Source organism: Solanum tuberosum, unplaced genomic scaffold, assembly GCF_000226075.1.
Source record: "Solanum tuberosum cultivar DM 1-3 516 R44 unplaced genomic scaffold, SolTub_3.0 scf00034, whole genome shotgun sequence".
In the NCBI taxonomy this organism is placed as follows: Eukaryota; Viridiplantae; Streptophyta; class Magnoliopsida; order Solanales; family Solanaceae; genus Solanum; species Solanum tuberosum.
In genome coordinates, this window is record NW_006238962.1 from 1,606,737 (window position 1) to 1,626,987 (window position 20,251).

General features: G+C 36.4%; 1 protein-coding gene across 4 annotated transcripts in view; it reads right to left on the minus strand.

Annotated features, from left to right (window-relative positions):
• LOC102589619 (5'-3' exoribonuclease 3-like) overlaps positions 1-20,251 on the minus strand; it is a 25,407-nt gene that overhangs the window by 2,033 nt on the left and 3,123 nt on the right. The window contains exons 2-21 of one of the 4 annotated variants that reach the window (XM_015306609.1): positions 13,442-13,544; positions 12,945-13,021; positions 12,677-12,868; positions 12,410-12,529; positions 12,237-12,299; positions 10,794-10,943; positions 10,516-10,680; positions 8,013-8,090; positions 7,802-7,888; positions 6,796-7,185; positions 6,371-6,466; positions 5,165-5,260; positions 3,864-3,934; positions 2,138-2,266; positions 1,948-2,024; positions 1,767-1,807; positions 1,616-1,690; positions 1,378-1,535; positions 319-435; positions 146-221 (exon numbers count right to left, since the gene is read on the minus strand). In XM_015306609.1, the coding sequence (XP_015162095.1) occupies positions 146-221; positions 319-435; positions 1,378-1,535; positions 1,616-1,690; positions 1,767-1,807; positions 1,948-2,024; positions 2,138-2,266; positions 3,864-3,934; positions 5,165-5,260; positions 6,371-6,466; positions 6,796-7,185; positions 7,802-7,888; positions 8,013-8,090; positions 10,516-10,680; positions 10,794-10,943; positions 12,237-12,299; positions 12,410-12,529; positions 12,677-12,868; positions 12,945-13,021; positions 13,442-13,544 (2,361 nt within the window). Of the gene's footprint in view, positions 1-145; positions 222-318; positions 436-1,377; positions 1,536-1,615; positions 1,691-1,766; positions 1,808-1,947; positions 2,025-2,137; positions 2,267-3,863; positions 3,935-5,164; positions 5,261-6,370; positions 6,467-6,771; positions 7,186-7,801; positions 7,889-8,012; positions 8,091-10,515; positions 10,681-10,793; positions 10,944-12,236; positions 12,300-12,409; positions 12,530-12,676; positions 12,869-12,944; positions 13,022-13,441; positions 13,545-20,251 lie in introns of those variants that run through there. The other 3 variants (XM_015306608.1, XM_015306607.1, XM_015306610.1) reach the window with 3 other exon arrangements.

Consider the following 20,251-nt stretch of genomic DNA (forward strand, 5'->3'; position numbering starts at 1 on the left):
AGAACCGGCCCTCCCCCCCCCCCCCCACACACACACACACACACAAAACCCCCTGGAAGTGGAAAGGTGGATCTGTTGCTTTCATCAAAAATTAAGACACCAGAACCAAATAGATTCATGGTATATAATCGGTTGGATTAAGTACCTTTTTGGGGAAAATGACCCCTTCCATTGGCCGAGGGATATGTTTATGAGTATCTGGAAGTCTGTATATTGCACATCTGAAATGCAAGAACAGGAAAGGCTGATCAGCAAAACATACAAACTACACAGGTCAGTAATGGCAATCGATAAAGATGTTGAATGTTTGGTTCTTACATGACTTGATTTTGTGTAATATTTTCCATCCCTTCAATAGGTGATTTAAAAATCGAAGGACAAGGATCTCCGCTGCAAAGGGATAGGTAGCCATTCATCCCACCACTGCATGTAAACCTAGAGAGAATCAGAAGAATCCAGCTAGGACTTCAAATATTGCGGTTACAGCAGGTTTTAATCACAGACAATGAAGAAGATACAGAACAATGTGATGGGCAAGAAGATTTAGACCAACCAACTGATTTCATACATGATGAAGAAACATGACCCACTCAGAGAAATAGCACACAAGTACTAAAAAGGAATTAGTAGGTGTTTGGATTGTCTTATTTTAAATGGTTTTTGGCTTTTAAGCTCTTTTATAGTTTCGGAAGTGTTTGGGAAACACAAAAAGTGATTTTAAGCACTTCCTATTAGGCTGAAAAGGTATAAAAAAAGCAAAAGCCATAAGTTGGGTCCCAACTTATGGCTTTTTTAGCTTTAAGCTTATAAGCCACTTAAAAAATGTCGATCCAAACACCCCCTAGTAAGGGGCCTAGGCTGAGTCATGACTCACGAGTAAAGAATCGGAGCACAAAGTCAGTCAGGAATAATTTTTAAAAAGTACTCAACAACACAAGTTTTGCAAAATGGAGCTCTGAGAAGACTGAAGATACCACTATTGCAATTTATGTATTTTCCTCCGACAACCACATAAGAGCACAGACACTAAGCAACAGAACCCAACATTCTTGTATCACTGACTTTAAAAACACACTAGCAAGGAACACTTGAACTTCAGAATCCCAACTATGGGGAACCAGGATACAAGGATGAACCGAGATCAATGTCAGTGGAGCTGAACAAAAAACTGAAAAGACCGTTTTATCCAGAAAAACAAACAAAAACACTAATTAACAGCGAGCTAATCATGTGATATGCTCCCCAACTTCAACAGTTTTCTCATTTTGGCTAATGTCCTTTAACACCCAAATAAACAAGTTTTAACAAAAACAACAAAAGGGAAATAAAAAACAATAAGATATTCATTAGCAGAGATTGATATAGGTGCAAACAAACCTAGCTATTGGGTCCAACCGCTCCTTGACTTCAAGACGTTCTCTGTCTGTAAGCTGCTTACAGCGTGCATCAAGAGAAAAAATGCATGGAGACAAAAGATTGGATAATGACACAAAAAGCATATCAAACATCACACTGTTTCTTCGTGATTCTTCTTCCTGTATGAAAATAACTAAATTAGCAAATCAAAATCATGTTAAGAGAGAACTTACTGAATCAGAAACAAAAGCCATCATACCGTCAAAGAATGTTCAATTTTTGCAACTTCTGTTAGGAGCCTTGCTTCTTCAATGAAAGGCAATTTGGCAATACCCTTCAATAAAGAAAGAAGTCAACAAAAAAAGGAAATTCAGTTCTTTAAAAAAAAACTAAAAATGCTTAAGAAGTACCTGCCAAGAAAAGCGCTTGCCATTCATATCCACCTCAAAATCTGCACAAGCATGATATAACTTGAATTGAGAAGCACTAGGAAGAGGACAATAGTACCAACAGAAAAGAAATACATTATCGTGTACCATGGAGTATAATTACTGACGACACATCAAATATCAAAGCAAAAAGAGATCATACCGGTAGGATAAAAATCGACAATGAGTGACTTTGGGTCTGTCATCAATTTCCTGTACTGCTCAGGTAGAGCATGAGCACTGCAAAAAAATTAGTCAACATTCCAAAACATGACAATTAGTTTCTTTTTTTTTTTTAAATGTACGATAGGAGAGACAAGTTGTTTAAAGACTGTTAAAGAAGAGAAATAAACCTGGCAGCAGGGAATACCCCCAACAGCTGATTGAATGGCTTGAAAGGAGAACCTAGTTCAAATGTGATATTCATCTGCCCAAGATCCTTGAGATCAGAAGCAAATGGTGCATAATGATAGGGATAAAACCTGCAGAGGAACAACTTATGAAATGAAAGCCAAAGTGCCAAGATAACAAATGTCTAAAATTAGAAGCAGAAGAAGAAGACTGTTCCACAGAAAAAACACAACATACCCAGTGACATCCCACAAGTGGGGTCTGGGGAGGGTAGAGTATACACAGACCTTACCCCTACCTTGAGTAGGTAGAGAGGTTGTTTCCAGAGGACCCTCGGCTCGAATACAGCACATCAAAGTAGGTATGTAAAGGGAAAATACAATGAAGAAAACATAGCAACTAATAAGGAAACAATAACAACAAACTTCATCAAAAAGGAAACAATAACAAAAAAAAGATAGTGCAATAACCGAAACACCATAAACAACAGATGATGATAGAAATCAAAAGCAAGACACTACGAGAATAAGGTTAAACTACGACAGGCACCACCAAGTCTAAACCCATCGAAAAGCAAGACAATACTTAACTACCTACTAACCTTCTACTCTAATCTGCGACCTCCACATCCTCCTTTTTAAGGTCATGTCCACAGTAAGCTGAAGTTGCATCATGTTCTATCTAATCACCTCTTCCCAATACTTTTTCAGCATACCTCTACCTCTCCTTGTACCTACTATATCCAACCTCTAACACTTCCTCACAAGGGCAACTGCACATCTCTTTACATCTCCAAACCAGCTCAACCTCGCTTCCCTCATCTTGTCCACAACGGAGGTCACTCCAACCTTATTCCTAACCTTATCACTCCTCTCAGCATCCTCATTTCTACAACTTGCATCTTTTGAACATGAGAGTTCTTGACTAGCCAACACTCCGCTCCACACAACAAAGTCAGTCTAACCACCACTATGTAAAACTTACCTTCAAGTTTAGGTGGTACATTTTTGTCACACAACATTCTGGAGGCACGCCTCCACTTTATCCACGCCACATCAATACGATGTGTGACATTATCGTTGATATCCCAACTTCCCCGGATTTCAGACCCAAGATATTGAAACGATCTCTCTTGGGATAGCCTACGTGTCAAGCCTCACTTCCATGCTTGTCTCATGCATTGCATCACTGAATTTACACTACAAATATTTTGTTTTGGTCCTGCTCAACCTAAACCCTTTAGACTCAAGAGTTTGTCTTCACACCTCCAACATAGCATTAATGTTATTGTATGTTTCATCAATCAGTACTATGTTATCCGCAAATAACATGCACCATAACACTTTATCTTGAATATACCGCGTCATTCATCCATCACCAAGGCAAATAGGAATGGGCTAAGTGTTGATTCCAGGTGCAATCCCATCTCAACTTGGAAGTGTTCCGAGGCTCCTCTCATTGTTCCATAGAAAAATGCAGCACAAGAATAGCATATACATTGAAAGATTAAATTTCAAGCACAAATAAACGGGATCAATGTGTGTGATCATGTAAATGCAGACAAAAAACTTGACAGTGAAGTGCATCAACCATGTGAGGTTCTTGGTTCTACGTACATTGTACACATGCAAGACATAGTGTATGCTAAGGGCAATGTATCCACACATTAAAGAGGGCGAGAAAGAAATATAAGCACAAAAACCTCCTGTATCATAAGGGAGAATTTACCACTGCCAGGAACAAACCCCTTCATAATAATAATGCATAACCCAGCATAGCCCTTCTGTATATTTTAGCACCTACACACAGAAGACCAAATTTGTTGTAAGGTTCAAAGTTTCAATAAGATTCATAAAACATCCTAAGCCTCACTTCATGGCATAAAAAGTCCAAGCATCCATCAAATGATCACTGTTTGCATTTGTGGCTTAAAAGGCTGAAGTTTGTAGTCATTTCAGATCTCCTATGCTATGGAGGAAATTTCTGTAATTGTAGAATGGTAACATAAAAATGATTTGGAGTATCTTCTGAAATTTTTGTCCTTGGACTAATTTTCCATAAATCCTTTTTTTTAATCAGACTATAACATGCCAATCTTACTTCCTCAATAAACCACAGTTATAAATGTATCACTTTGACCCACACTATCAGGGAAGTTTTTGAAAGCTGGAGCCACTGTAAAGTTGACAGCATCATCAAGAAAATTTGGAAGATGATACAAGCGGCCATCTATTGGACTATTTGGGATGAAAGGAAGAGAAGATGTTTTAATGGTCTCTCAACTAGCCAATTATGCTCAAAGCTAGAACAGACACACTTGTGCTCATTCTTCTGTAACTATCTTGCATCTTTTGTATGACATGAATAGAATACATTTCATCTAAAAAAACTGACCCCTCCTTTTTTTGAACATTAAAAAACTGACCCTCCTTTTTTCTTCTAATTTATCTTTATTTATTTTTTACACCATTTCTCTCCCCCTATTATTGCATTCAAAAAAATTCTGCAACTTCTCTCATCTTACGCATTTTCTCAAAATGTAAAATCTAAAATTAATTTCTTTTTAGAAAAAAATCCTTATATTGCTAGGATAAAATGTTGTGTAAATCAAACACATATTAATTAAAACACTTACGTAATGGTCTAATGGATACGGACATAATTATATAGGGAGGAGTCTGATTGTTATATTAGCAAAAAAGTTATTTTTTCGGTTTCTTGCTTTAGCAAACATCTAAAAACTATTTGCTAAACACAAATTTGAAAAAGCAGTCATCAAAATACAAGTTCTCCAGAAAGGAACTTCCAGAAAACGTTACTAAAACACAATCAGAAAACATTCCCAACTAAATAAGGCTATAGAAGAGAGTAAAATAGCCAAAAAGAAAAAAAGTTGTGTACATGGGAAGCTATTTCTTGATGCAGAACCACCAAGAATCGTTAATGGATAGATGAAAAATTGTAAATTTTCAACCACCTCAAAATTAAACATTAACCAGTAAGAAATTACCGAAGATCAGATAACTTACAACTTCTTTTCGTACTGCTTCCATTTCCTCGGGTGTTTTTGCAGAAAATTTTTCATCATAATACCTCTCTTTCCATCCGAGCGCTCCCAGTTTGACCTACAAAGACAAATGAGATAACAGTGTTGCAGAGAGAAAATGTATATAGTAGCTACTACCAAGGAATGCATAAATAGACTGAGACGATTGTTAAAAAGATAAATAGCCTGAGCTGCCAAAGATCTCAAGAGAAAAAGCAACATCCACCCTCGGGCTCTTTAGAAGTGGTGCTACTACAATTTAAAACCCAAAAAAAAAGGTGACAATCTGCAAAAACGATCCAAGGCATTGTCAAGGTAGACACATACAGTTCCATGCACTCTAGGAATTCATCACCTTCTCAGAGAATTTCAAGGTAGTATGTCATCCAAAATCAATAAGCCAAAAGTTTCATTCATTTTGCTTTCAGGAATTACTAATAGGTAGATCACTCAAGCAGATTTGGCATGCACCATCTAAAACTACCAATACAGTGTTTTTTAACCCTTTTTCCATCGGCGGATCAACTTCCGAAACAACTTTCAGAGATACTTTTTCCTCTTTTTGTTTTTGGGGAGGAGAGGGGGGCCCACTGGCAAGGAGGATCCATGATCTGATATTTTGGTCTTATCAGACTTTATACTGTGGCTTAGAACCAGCCAACTAGCCGTCTTCTGCTCATGGTTTAATCAAGTTTAGTCAAGCACTGACGGTGATGAAATTGGATTAAAAGTAAGCATTCAACAACTATGCCTCAGACCTCAGTCCCAAACAAGTTGAGGTCAGATTAAAAAAAATATATTATAGATTATCTTTTAAAATGAAAATGAAAATGATAAAATTCACAAAAAAAAAAAAACTAGTTATCAATTCTAAATTAATAGTAATAAAAGTTGATTAAAATTTTTTGCTCCTCAACAGCTGAGTCAAACAAAATTTATCATTGCCCAAAAGCCTACTCTGTCACTATGCAATTCAGGACAACTTCTTTCCACCTAACACTTCGATTAATTTAATCCCCTACCAATAATAGCGACCTGAACTTAGTCCCCAAGTTGAATCACTAGTTTTACTCTGATATCCAAATGCACCAATCAGATTGATCTATAATAATTCTAAACACCACATTATTTTCCAAGACAATCACACCCACAACTTCCAAGGAGAGGCAGAAGATGTTTATTTTCGCACCTTGTCTTCTTCTGGATTCTCTGAATTGAAAGTATCATTCTTGTCTCGAAGCAACTTGCTTAGTTTTGTTTTCAATTCTTCCTTGTTTTCAGAAACCTGAATGCCATAGAAAAAAGTAAAAGATAGTTTGTTTACGATACTAATAAGCAATACATGTTGTATGTCAATAACAAAGTGAATAGAAAGCTATCAACTCCTATAAGCAAACCTAGACAATTTGATTTCATGAGATACAACTAAATGATATGCAAAGCTAAACAATAGCTTTTCCATTCTTGTTGTATGTCACTAACAAAGTGAAGAGAAAACTATCAACTCCTATAAGCAAAACTAGACAATTTAATTTCATGATATACAACTTAGCACTAAAAGATGGCTGGAGTCAGAGCACATAAAAAAACCTCTACTGACGCAAGAAAACATACTTCAGCTTCAACAATTGCAGCTCCTATTGTGGCCTCGGAACTCAAACGTGCTATCTTTCTGGCACGGTCAGCAGCCCTTTTCCTTTTGTTTTTTCGGGAACGGGCAGTCTGTTTATCATCAGAAGTGTCAGACTGTTCAGTCTTAATGTCAAGGATGGAAAGACTAGAGGTGGTCTGCCCAAGCTGATCAGGTCTACAAGATTTTGAAGCTCCTCCTGGTTGATAGGGGGAAGGTGAAGGACCTGAAGCGAGACGAGAACCATGGAATCGAGCAACTGGAACCAGAGATTCAGGTGCAACTTGAGGTGCAAAGTCGTCTCCTCTTTTTGCCTCTCTTTTTGCCTGTCTTTTTGCCTGAGCCTTGTTACGCTCATTTCTTTCAGATTGTTTCTGAAAACACCACAAAAATAGTAGAGTGAAAATTCATTATGCAGGAAATCAAGCACTAGATGGTGTTGAGCTAGATTCAAGAAAGGCACTTTTCCCCCAGTGAAAGAGAGGCACAGTAAGAATGAATAATGATCTTTATCAAAAAGAAGAAAGAATAAATGAAATACTTGCCAGTTTAAAAATAATGTGAATTAAAATAGAATGGTTAACTGCAAAATAAATGTTAGAACATTGATGATGTGTACTTATAGCATTAAAATCAAGTAATATAAGTAAAAATAAACAGATTTTATCATCTCTATTTTAGTGATATACAACTAAAAGTTAATTACTGCGGCCACTAAAACTGCTACTTGGATTTTTACCCCAAAAAACAGGACAATAAAATTCACCAGCACTATTCTTCTTTTTTCCCTGTTTTCTTCTTCATTTGTGATGGACATGGCATTCATAGGAACCTTCTATATTTATTTAAGATACTACTCATCTTTATTATCAGAAAAACAAGTCACTTGACACCAAAAAGAGCAATCAGTAAAGCCACAATTTCCTTTTTATTCTTATTTTTTTTCTAAAGGAAGGTGAAAAGGCAGTAAATGGTCAGACAAGTGCAGACCTGATGCATTTTAGATCTCTTCCGGAATATCTTATCTTCATATAATCCTACCGCCTGAATAAAAGATTCTACCCTGCCAAGGTTTGGCTGAAAAAGAAGTAAAAGAGGCAAATCAATAGGTTAACTACAAATTACAAGAATATCTAGGTAGAAGGCTATGACAGGCAAATACACAGATTAAGGAGTCATTGTCAATGGAGTAACCAACTACCTGGCTTGCATCAGTCAGATACCCTCCCAAAGACCTAAACTCCTTCTTATAAACAGCCATCAACAAGTTTATCGCACCCTGATAAGGAAAAGGACAAAGATCTTGATCATTAATGATTATCCTACAAAAAAAAGTCAAAACAAACTTGGATAACAATTTTGGAGCTTCTTGCAGTGAATTTTTTTTTATCCATTCATAAACATAATAATCATATACCAAAAACACGTTATCCGGAGATCAATCTTCAAAAAGACTAAACAACTCAATGATCCTACTGTTTTGAAGCATGTTGTAATTCGTCAAAAAACGGGGTCACTAAGTGCATCCCATATCCCTTCACAGTGGATCACAAACAAAGGGAGCTCAAGAACTCCATGTGGCTTGATGTATCTATCATAACACCAAGAAAAAGAAGAAACAAAAGTTTTATGTATTGCTGCTTTATATCGTGAGCTACCTCGCCAAACCTTAAAACATATATTATGTTGATTTCCATCCAAACACCCATATATTGCATCAAGGTGTAATAATCCAGAAGTTCCCATGCTGGAGGTCTCAAGTTCGAAAACCCCCTTGCCAGTGAAAGCAAGGGGTTTTGCCTTCTGGGTCGAGCTCGTCGCACCGGGCTTTTCTAGTGCGGGTTACCTCTCCTATGTTGTTTGCGAGTTATTGCATAGGAGCGGGGGTTTTACCCTGTGCGCACTCAAAGGGTAGTGGCTGCGGGTTTCCCTTGTCATTAAAAAAAATAAAAAATCCAGAAGTTTCCCATGGTTCCGCCCAGTAGACAATTTCTCTGTGTTTCAAAAAGTCCAAGCATTGATTTCAGGACCATTGAATTCATCCAATACAACAGCAGGAACACCTCTATATTTCAGTAACCACCTTGCAGCGTAACAACAGATGATTGACCAGCTCATTCTGGTCTTTACAAAACATAATCATATACATATTTTCATTCCTTTTATCTGTAAATAGTCTCGAACGAGGATAGCTTCCTATGTCAGCGATAAACATTAATCTTGTGGGTGATTCGATTTTCCACATTGTTCCGCAAGCAACACCCATTTTATCATTTGCTCTGTATAGTGACTTGACCAAGGCACCAAGCAACTTCCTAGACACTTTAATTTCATATTAGAACATCAGGATTGTTTCGTAAAATCGGCAGTCCCCATTGAACATTCTTAACAGAAATTGAATTTTTCCATCACCAAACCATTGCATTTCTCTGAAATCTCAAATCCCACACATAATCCTAATTGGTATAAACAGTATCTTGTTCAGTTGCTTATCCCAGATTAGAAAACCAACTATCAAACATCTCTATAAACCATCCAGTGTGACCATCCACCAATCCATCCAATATCTGTTGTTTCTCCATTGTCCACCTTCAAGATAGTGTCTTGGAATTTTTTTCGTAAGCTAAACACCAAGCAACGTGGAGATTACCTTGGAAACACCTACTTACTTCCTCAAACCACACATTTTGCTTTCTATGACCATGCGCAATCCTTCTTCAGAAGCAAATCTCCAAAAGTAATTATCCAATGGAACTCATATGTTTCCTACTAGAAAGAAGGAAAGTATAATTGCCAGGTCGCCTGACATAACCAAACATAGCACCCGCAATACCTTATCATCGGGCTAATATACCTTTGCCATTAGGTCGCCTGTCATAACAAGCATTGCACCCGCAATAACTTATCATTGGGCTAATGTACCTTTGCCATTAGCAAAATTGGAAGTTCCATATAATACCACTCCATGGTAATCTCTCTCAATCAGACACACCTTCACTAGATGGAGAATGCAAAAGCACCATTATTTTTCCCACTCATACGCATGCAACGCCATTTATTTATTTTTGAAATGGTAACTTTGTATATTTCTATATATTGATCAAAACACAAACAGTAAACATAGGTTGAACTCATCCCATATTTACAGCAAAAAAAACTCTAGGAAACTGAAGCTATTCTAATCTCCTAGATGGAATCTAGTGCAACACCATTTAAAACAAGAAGTCTCTCTGCAAGTTTTTCATGAAATTGAAAAGGTTAAAACAACTTCCTCTAATAATTAAAAAAAAAAATCTCACCGAAAAGCAAACTTCCATCTGTTTTCATCTTTTCACTTTCAAGGGCTATGAGCACTATGGCAGTATATTCTTCAGGTATAGCTATACATTTTGCAGAATTTCTTATTTTTTCCACAAAATGTTCCGCACTTGTACTTCTTCCCTCATATAAGATCAGTCCTTGTCTTTCCCCCAAATTAGTTTTTTACATTTAAAATTCATTATTGGCTACAAAAAGCAAGCAACAGCTTAAGATACAAACTTCTCGAAGTCAAAGAAACATTGATCTTTAAATATCATGAAACCCGTCAAACCATGTCAAGTAATATAACAGTTTTATTTTAATACATAACTAGTAGAGAAGTTCAGTTAGGAGAAAACATCAATCATAACAAATACATAAATGGATTCTTATTGAACACACACCTCGCGAATCTCAAGTGTGGGCATATGTGGTAGAAAATCATTGCCAACGAAGAAGCACATAAATATGAAGTCATCAACAATACGCTCCAAATCAATCTCAAAGGGAGGATTGGGAATTCTCAAATCATATTCCAGATACTCCCGTAGAGTCCAGATGTTGAGGAACTGCAATGCACCAAATCCAGAAAGAAATTTTTTGAAAACTTATATTGGGAAAAACACAAGCAATCGGGACAAAATATTTTTGGTGGACTGAAAAAGAAAATCTCAAATGTTACCTGGAAGGGTTTCTTTGCCACTACCTCAGCATCTCCTTTCTCATCAAAAACCCCTGCTTTTCGCTTTGCCTTTCCATTGCAATTTGCAGCTAAATGACCCATTTGACCACAAAGGAAACATTTGTCCTGCTGGCCTGGAGTAAATATGACCTAAAGGTAGAAGCACTCAACAAGAATCAAGAGGCAAATTAAACATAGAAGTATATTCACAAAGTATATTCAAAATAATGCAATAAAGCGCCATCACTACAAAATATTTAAGGTTAAAGTACCAAATCAATATTATTGTCTGATACACCTTTTAAGTCCTAGTGAGTAGTGACATCTTTTGGGACAAGTATGTCCTACTTTTCCTAACTAACTGTTTCATTACAAGTCTGAAATCCCTTTCATTTAATTATATTTTGATCTTTATCCTTGCTCAAGCTGATTCCATATAAAGATTATTATCCAAATTACTGATTTTTTTACATGAGTAAATTAAATGGTTAGTATTAGGAGGATTTTATCTAGTTTTATAATGAAATCCATTGTTGTTATCCAATTTTACTGTCAACAAAATATAAACTACATAAATAAATATTAGTTCATAAAAACAATGTCCAACGATGACTATAGATTTAAAAAACATACAACATTTGCAGCAAATTATCTTTAAGGAAAAACAATATTGGTTGAAACAAAGTAATAACCAGTGGAATCAGAAAATTAAAATAATATTTGCTACTTCAAAATAGCAAACAAATATAAGTTTTAACTACATCAGTGTACGTTGATGCGGACATGTGGGCTTATGAGGAGTGATAAAATTATGAATGAAGATGTCCAGGACAAGGTAGGAGTGGTTTTTGTGGTGGATAATATGATAGAAGCAAGACTAAAACAGTTCAGATATGTGTAGAGGAGAGGCGCAGAGGGCCCAGTGAGGAGATGTGAGGCACTATGGGTGTAAGGAGAGGTAGAGGTAGGCTCAAAAAGTACTGGGGATAGGTGATTAGACAAGATATGGCACATTTCCAGCTTACCGAGGACATGACCTTAAATAAGAGGATATGGAGGTCGCGAATTAAAGTAGAAGGCTAATAGGTAGTTGAGCATTGTCTAGGTGTGTTGTTGTTATACCAATTGTAACACCACTTCCTTCCTTAAATGCTTAACTATTAGTAGTAGTATTTAACAAACAAGTATTTTAAATCATAAACTAATATAGTATCTAATAGCCAATAGTTAAACAATAATAGAATTTAAGGAAAATATAGTGCTACTAGTAAGTTATCTCCCTTACAAAGAAGGTGAAATAGTGAGTATTTTCTTAATCCAGCGTAAAAATAAGGTTTTCTGTGAACAAAAAGGTCCAATTTTTCTTTATTTTGCAAATTTTGAACCGACAAATTCGCTTAGTAATGAGAAATATCCCTCCATATAATACGGTTGAGCATTAACCTCTCTGAGTATGGAGAAGTGAACTTCATGAGTAGCCAAACCCAGCATAATTAGATCTGCATCCTGTGGTGCACCAAAGAATATAATTGTAAGTTATCCGGAACAACATCCATGAAATCAGGAAGAAGATTCCCATCCAAAGATTTGCAAGTAATTCAAAGTGTAAGACGTACCAAACCATAAAGACAATGACGCATATTTGGATCATAACCAGAAAGATTCCGTTGTAGGCGGATATAGGACATAATTTTATGCTCACCTTCACCAGGGACATTTGCATCAGAAAGTATAACCTTCAAAACAATAGTTGAATAATAAATAAGCACATAAAATTCTTTAGTATCATAAAGAGGTATAGAAAAGAAAGTGACTGAACCAAACTACCAAACAGAACCCAATAATCTTAAATTGAAAGAGTAAGAACTTTACAGGAACAGTACCTTAATTTTTTTCCATCCGGGATCATGGTTTAGTCTAAGATGAATATAGTATTGAAGAGCGATCGACAAAGTAGCCATGAATTGGGTTCCCGGAGTTATTACATTTGAATCAAAAATTTGGGAAGCCTGTTTAGGAGGAAGCTTCCTACCCTCCCTCTCAAATTCCTCACGCAACTTTTCCTCCTCAGCTGCCTAAAAAATGGATTCCATGAGATAGAACTTTAGCAAAAAATCTTACTCGCCATTAAAGAATATAAAGGGCATGTACCGCATCTGCTGCATCTTTTGCTGCTCTAAAACGTCTAGATCTTTGCTGGTTCATTTTTGCCCTTGGTGCAACACCATCTACCAAATACATCCACAGTCAGTAATTAGCTCAGAAACCTATCGACTTATTATACATATAATTTGTTTTGTACAGGAAATTGTCCAATGGGGAATCAAGAGATTAGAAAAGAAAATCTGGGGCCCATATTTAAAAATAAAATACAGGAGGGTAAAGGAGACATTAAATATAATTTGAATTTCTAAGGATTTGAGAAGTTGATAATTACGTATCGGAAGGGAAGTAAAAGGCAGTTTTAGTCCCCTCGATATGACTCCAACTTTTCTCATTCATTTGACAAGATGAATACAAAGTTTTCTTTCGAGTTCCAAAGCAATAACAAATCACCCCTTTCCCAGATACATCTGACCATACTCTCATTTTCTTTGAAATATAGAAAATATACAATAATTGAAAGACAATTTGACCTTGTCACCCACCAATAGCCATATATAGCAGCTTTCGAGGACGCACCATTGAGAAAAGCCTGTCTATGTAGTCAAACATGCAATGGAAAACCTCATCGAATGTGGTTGGAGAAGGCTGCATTAGAAAGCATCGGAAGTAATGTTATAGAGAATAGAGAAGATAGTATAAATAACCGAGATATCTAACAAATATATACCATGAAAGTAGAATCCTTTTCAAACATGTATTCAACAGAAACATAGGTCATCAACAAAAGAGCATAATGTTCTAACAATTTGTCCTAACTTTCCCAATCTTACTATATCAGAAAAGAGAGAGGGATTCAGGAAATATTCCTGCAGCTCAAATAATGCATCCAGGGGAAGCCAAAAAGCAAATAATAGCTAGGCACTAAAGGAACCTAACTATGGGTGACGAAATGAAGTGGAATACAGTAATCATAACCAAATAAGCAGATAGTTTATTACTTTTTACAACTAAAAATAAGTAAAAGGAGGACAAACTTCCACCAAAAGAAAACTAACACATGCGACATTAACACTCTGTTTGGATCATTGTTACCCATTGTATTGTATTGTATCGTATCGTTACAATACCAACAATATTTGTTTTGATTGTTACTTAAAATGTATCATATTGTATTGTTAAATTTCGTTGTTACGTAACAATGAAAACCCCTATTTTATGGAACAACCGATTTGGTGTGTTCCGATTGTTACTTAATTTCTTTTTCCACTTATATCTTTACATAATATTTCAAAATACTATTTTATCATTTACTTTATATTATTTAATTCTAGTCAACAATACAGTACGATATAATCAAACCAAACAATTAAAAAGTTATTAAACAACAACAAACAATACAGTCTAACCAAACATTGTATCTACCATACAATACAGTACAATTGAGTACAATACAATATATTATGAAACAATGGGTAACAATGATCCAAACAGAGTGTAATGCATTACAAAACTAAAATGATTCATAACTCATTTTCTATGTCATTTATCTTCTTCTTCTTTTGATAACCGAGAAATCCGTCTGTGACCCGCCCTTTGGACCAATCACAGCCTTCCAAACTCGGTGGATAATGGGTCCGCCCCTCTACCTTCTCCACTTAAATACCGGGCTTCGCTTTGCATGGTGTGGGGCTTGAACCTGCAGCCTAAGCCACAAATCCTCCACCTTTTGCCACTCGAGCTAGGACTTGGGGGAAAAATTTATTAAACATTATTTTTTAAACATTATATATCCAAAATTCTACTATCCTTTAAAGGTAAGAGGTCCATAAGATTGTGTTTGTGACATCCTCTAGCTAGATCAACTTTTTTTTCTTTTTCTATGGGTCTTACTCCAAAAATATCAAGTTTTAGCGGCATTGAAATTTAACATATAGGATACATAAATAGAAGGATGCACTGAGTATCTCAATTCTATGCACTTTCTTCCTAAAGATTACGTTCCGGAAATATTGATCAATACATAAGCACACTTCTTGCAACACCAAATTGATTCTTTTATGTATAATCAAACTTCACCTCACCAAGATTAACATCTTGTTTAACTCTAAGTATCTGACCCAACAATAAGGGGCTCTTACACAGAATTTTTAACAAACCCAGAGAGATTCACCAAAAGAGTTATCAGATTTCATAATGACAAAGTATATAATAAGCACTCAGCAGAACGGTAACATCTCAGATTCAAAAAGAGAGAAAATTTCAGTTTTGAACAGACCCGGTGCCAGCACAGACGACACCACCCACAGCCCATAGGTGGGACGACGGCCCGTTGGTGGTGGTGTGGTTGGCAAGTGGGAATTTTCCAAAAATGTCAAGTTCCAGTAGTTTTTCAACGGTTCACCAAGACAGTCCGTCATTTAATGCACGAGTCGTAGATAGGTCTCGTAGGTGAGTCCCAGACTTAGAGTGATTTTGGGGGCAAGGGTTGGGACCTACGACCGTGGTCCACGGTCCGACGATGGACCCACGTGCCGTAGGTATGGTCCGTCATTGGGGTCCACAATAAGTGGTCTCTGATCTCAACCACGACCAACCAGAACGGTCCGTGATCTGACCAACAGACCGTGGGTCAGGTCGTGGGTGTCGACGGCAGTGATTTTTCCTTAAGGGCTTTTGGGTCGTGGGTGAGGTAGCCTAATACTATGTCGTTTACCCTTCACTTAAAGCCCTATATAAGTGTTTTTACCCCCAAATTTCCCCAATTGAAATCATTCTCTCAAATTCCTAAAAGAAGAACAAGTCTTCCTCTCCCAAAATATTTCTCTCTAGAAAGCTTGAAGAAGGAATCAACATAGGGTTTCAAGTCAAGTCTCCAATTCCACCATTGAAGGCAAGCTTTTGGCATTGAGGTATGATAGTCTTCATCCATGGAGCCGTTTCCGCCATGGAGTTCCTAAATTCTCCAATTTATAAAGTTAGAAATTCCCAATTGACTTAGGGTTTTCTTCTATGTCATGGGTTCCTTTCAATATTGATATAATTGATTGTTTTATGAAGTATTATGCATGAATTGATATAATTCCATGATTTTACGATGAATCCCCATGAACCCATGCTTATCCCATATGTTTTAGACTATGATGATTGAAAGTGGGTTTTGAACTATGAAAGAGGATTTCATGAATATATGCATGTTCTTATGAAATTGATGAAAATATTTTAAGGATGCTTTGAGAGTGAAGTATCAATATGATTACTGTTGTGTTGTGAAAGAATTTCTCATATACACATGAAAGCATGAATGTGAAAGGTTTTCTCACATAAAGGATTCTAAGGTTCAAAGGTCTTCTCACCTAAAATGAATCAAAGATACGGAGCTATTCTAATAACAAGCAAACGGCGATTACCCATGACCTCCAATACTAAGACAAGTGGCGATTACTCAATGTCTCATGATTGTTAAGAAAAGCTAAGAATAACGAATATTCCGTGGGAGTTATGCTTAGCACCGAGTAGACAAGTGGCAATTACCCATGACCTCCAATACGAAGACAAGTGGCGATTACTCATGTCTCATGATTGTTAAGAAAAGTTAAGAATAACGAATATTCCGTGGGAGTTATGCTTAGCACCGAGTAGACAAGTGGCAATTACCCATGACCTCCAATACGAAGACAAGTGGCGATTACTCATGTCTCATGATTGTTAAGAAAAGTTAAGAATAACGAATATTCCGTGGGAGTTATGCTTAGCACCGAGTGGACAAGTGGCAATTACCCATGTCCCTAAACTATGTGTCAACATAGGATTGTCTAAATAGACATTAGATAGTGGATCCATGTAAGCTAGAAGTTCATGGTCCTTCCTTGGCAACTAGGACACCTCTTTTCGGTGTGGGGTAGACACTGGATTCCATGTTGATAGCTCACATGATTTTACATGTCGGTTAAGGTTAATTCTCCCACATTAATGAATCAAGGTTTTACTTTAAGAAGTATCTCACATGTGATTTAAGGTGATGTCTACTTGCATTGACCATGTTTTGTGATTTATAGTATTCCAACTCTTTTATATCATGTTTTAGCTTGGTCATTGCATATTACAAAAATGTCCCTTTATCATAATTTTTACACTTCATGCATCGCTATCATACTTGATACATATTTGTACTAACGCATACTCTTGCCTACATTTCTTACCCAAATGTAGGATCCGACACTCCATACTCGCACTTCCGTGGCTAGGGATCTATTAGTAGAAGATTGAAGATTGGTGAGTCCTCATGTTCTGAGGACCAAGCCTTTATTTCATTATGTCATTTCATTTCAGTTTTGAACTTGATGTACGGGTTACGTCCCAATTTCTTCTTATGTACTAGATGGCTTTGAGATTGTTACATTCCGCTTCGTTTTATACAACTTTATGCTTTGAAATGATCCTTTAAATCTCCTAATTTCTATTATCTTGTCTATGTATGCTAAGTGACTTGTATGGGGCCTCTCGGGGTCCTATACGCCATGTTACACCTAGGGTCTACCTTGGGTCGTGACAAGAATCAGATTTTAATGTCATTTAATTTCATAAACTATTTTTATGTCGTTTAATAATAAATCTCAACACTACCTGATTTTTCTTACAACTTGACCATAAAATTGCTCATGTTTTAGAGAGTTGTCAATAGTGATCACATGAAATCACGCATCGAAGTAGCCATAAGCATATAAAAAGGCATGCATCACCTGTGACTTCTTCCTAAACATTACAAAAGCACCAGCAGTGAAACTAGTTAACTATAATTGCCAAGACACAGAAGTCCTGAATGCCCAGCAGGATTCAGCAATAATATAGAACAAAGAAGCCAGAGATTCATGACTTTTTTTATAACTGTGGTATCCGATCCAACTTGCACGCACCTTGATTAATTCTACGGGTACTATGTCTACCAAGGCTTGGACATATAGGAAGAAATTATCTAGTATTTTTTGTCTCTTGGAAATTGAACTTGAGACCTCATAGTTCCATCACTTCTTTGACCACTAGGCCACACTCTCGATATTGCCAGAGATTCATGACTTGCAACAACAACACCTCCGCCTTAGTCCTAAACAAGTTTGGTTCTGTTAAATAAATCTTTACTTCTCCATTTAAGCTCGACACATGTCATCATCATACTAAATAAAGTAAAAGTAAAAAATAAGTTAAATACCTCATAGTGTTTCACTTGGTTGGTAACTAGGAGAGCTTGCCTGACACATGATAAACTTCAAAAGAGGGAAAAAATTATTGCCTCAAGATGTTATCTTTGTAAAGAGGCTCTAGAAACCAACAATCATCTGTTTCTCCTCGGCAAAGTAACAACACAAGTGTGGGCTCTATTCACCAATATAAAGAGCCTAAATTGGATTATGCCAGAACATATAGCAGACCTACTAAGTTGTTGGGTCAGAAGGGGAGGTAGTAAGAGCCAAAGGAGGTGGTGGAGAACAGTACCTGCTTGTATCTGGTGGATCATTTGGAAGGAGAGAAATCAGAGAATTTTTGTAGGGAAAGAATGCACTATAGAGAAGATTAAGTGGAAAGTAATTACCACTTTAGGTTTTTGGGGTAAAGAAATGAACATAGAAGAAGAAATTCAACTAGTGGATTTCATAGGAGCTTTGTAAGTAGTCCTGTTTTTTGTTGGTTTTCTATGTAACTAACACTTTTGGAGGTGGCCAGCATAGCCCTTAATGCTGAGGAATACAATGTTACCAGTTTCAAAAAAAAACAATAACAATATTAGTAGTTCTCTGACAAGACTAAATCTTATTCCCAATAAGTAAATATCACTCGTATGTATCTTTTTCTTTTATAGAGTTCCATTTTTGAGTAAATTTGTGTTAATCCCAAAAATAGTAGATTTTTCAATACAACTTCCTTTAATGTGATTTTAAGTCTACCTTGAACCTTTTTAATACCTTCACTCACAATAGTTTTAACACCTACAGGCGACGCATTTGCAGGTCAAACCAGAACATGCCCAAGTCATCTTAAGTGACTTTCTATCATTTTATCCTTGATGCATGCTAAATGCTCCTTCCAGCAAATGTGGTCATATTTAATCTTATCTAATCATGTATGACTCCACATCCATTCTGGCATCCACAATTCTACAATACTCATTTGGTGGATATGTTGGACTTTAGCGGCCCAACATTCATTGTCATATAATATTGTCAAACTTATTATTGTTTTGTAGAATGTACATTTCACTTTGGTAGGCATTCTTCTATGACGTAATACCAAATAGCACTTCTCCACTACAAATCTTCAATCGTCCAATATAATTCTTTTTTTATGACAAGGGAAACCCGCAGTCGCTACCCTTTAAGTGCGCACAGGGTAAAACTCTTGCTCCTATGCAATAGCTCGCAAACCACACCGGAAAAGTAACCTGCACTAGGCAAGCCTGGTGAGACGAACTCGACCAAGAAGACAAACTCCTTGTTATCGTTAGCAAGAGGTTTCAAACTTGAGACCTCCTACATGGAAGTCCCAAGCCCAAACCACTGAGTCACCCCGAAGGGTCGTCCAATATAACTCTATAAATAACGTTTTCATCTATCATCTTATTCTTTTGAAACAATGACCTTAGATATCTAAATTGTTAGCACTTTGGCACCACAATTTCGTTTTGTCTCACCTCAACTTCACTCTTTACATGTTGACTAAACTTGCATAAATGTATTTAGGCATACTTCTACTTATCTAGAACTTCTTCTCTCTAAAGTGTTTCTCCATAGTTCAAGTGCAAAGTCGACATCTTCATTTGTTTCGCCAATTAACACAATACAGTAAAAAAAAAAAATATACAACTTAGGAATCAAGTATTGTATTTAGTTAGCTCATCCATAGCTAAGGTAAACAAGTAAGACCTCAATGTTGATCCTTAGTATTAGGGGTGTGCATTCGGTTTTTCGGTTCGGTTTTGTGTTATTCGGTTTGGGTTTTTCGGTTTTCGGTTTTCGGTTTGAAAAAGTATAACCCAATCCGAACCAAAAAAAAATTGGTTCGGTTCGGTTTTTCTCTTTTCGGTTTGGTTTTTTTCGGTTTGGCTATTCGGTTATAACTTATTTCATAACTAATTAATAACATAATCAAAGTTATATTTGCATGCTTAAAAAATAAAATTTTCATATAAGGAAAAGTACTAATTCTAGTTTTGCTAATTTTTTTGTCATAAAAGTGCAAGTAATATGTGATATTTATAGTTATAATGTAAAACCTAATGCCTAAAATTTAGTGAAATAGGATGACAGTAATTTGATATGGGCCTAAATATTACAACAATACTGAATTATTAGTACCCTACG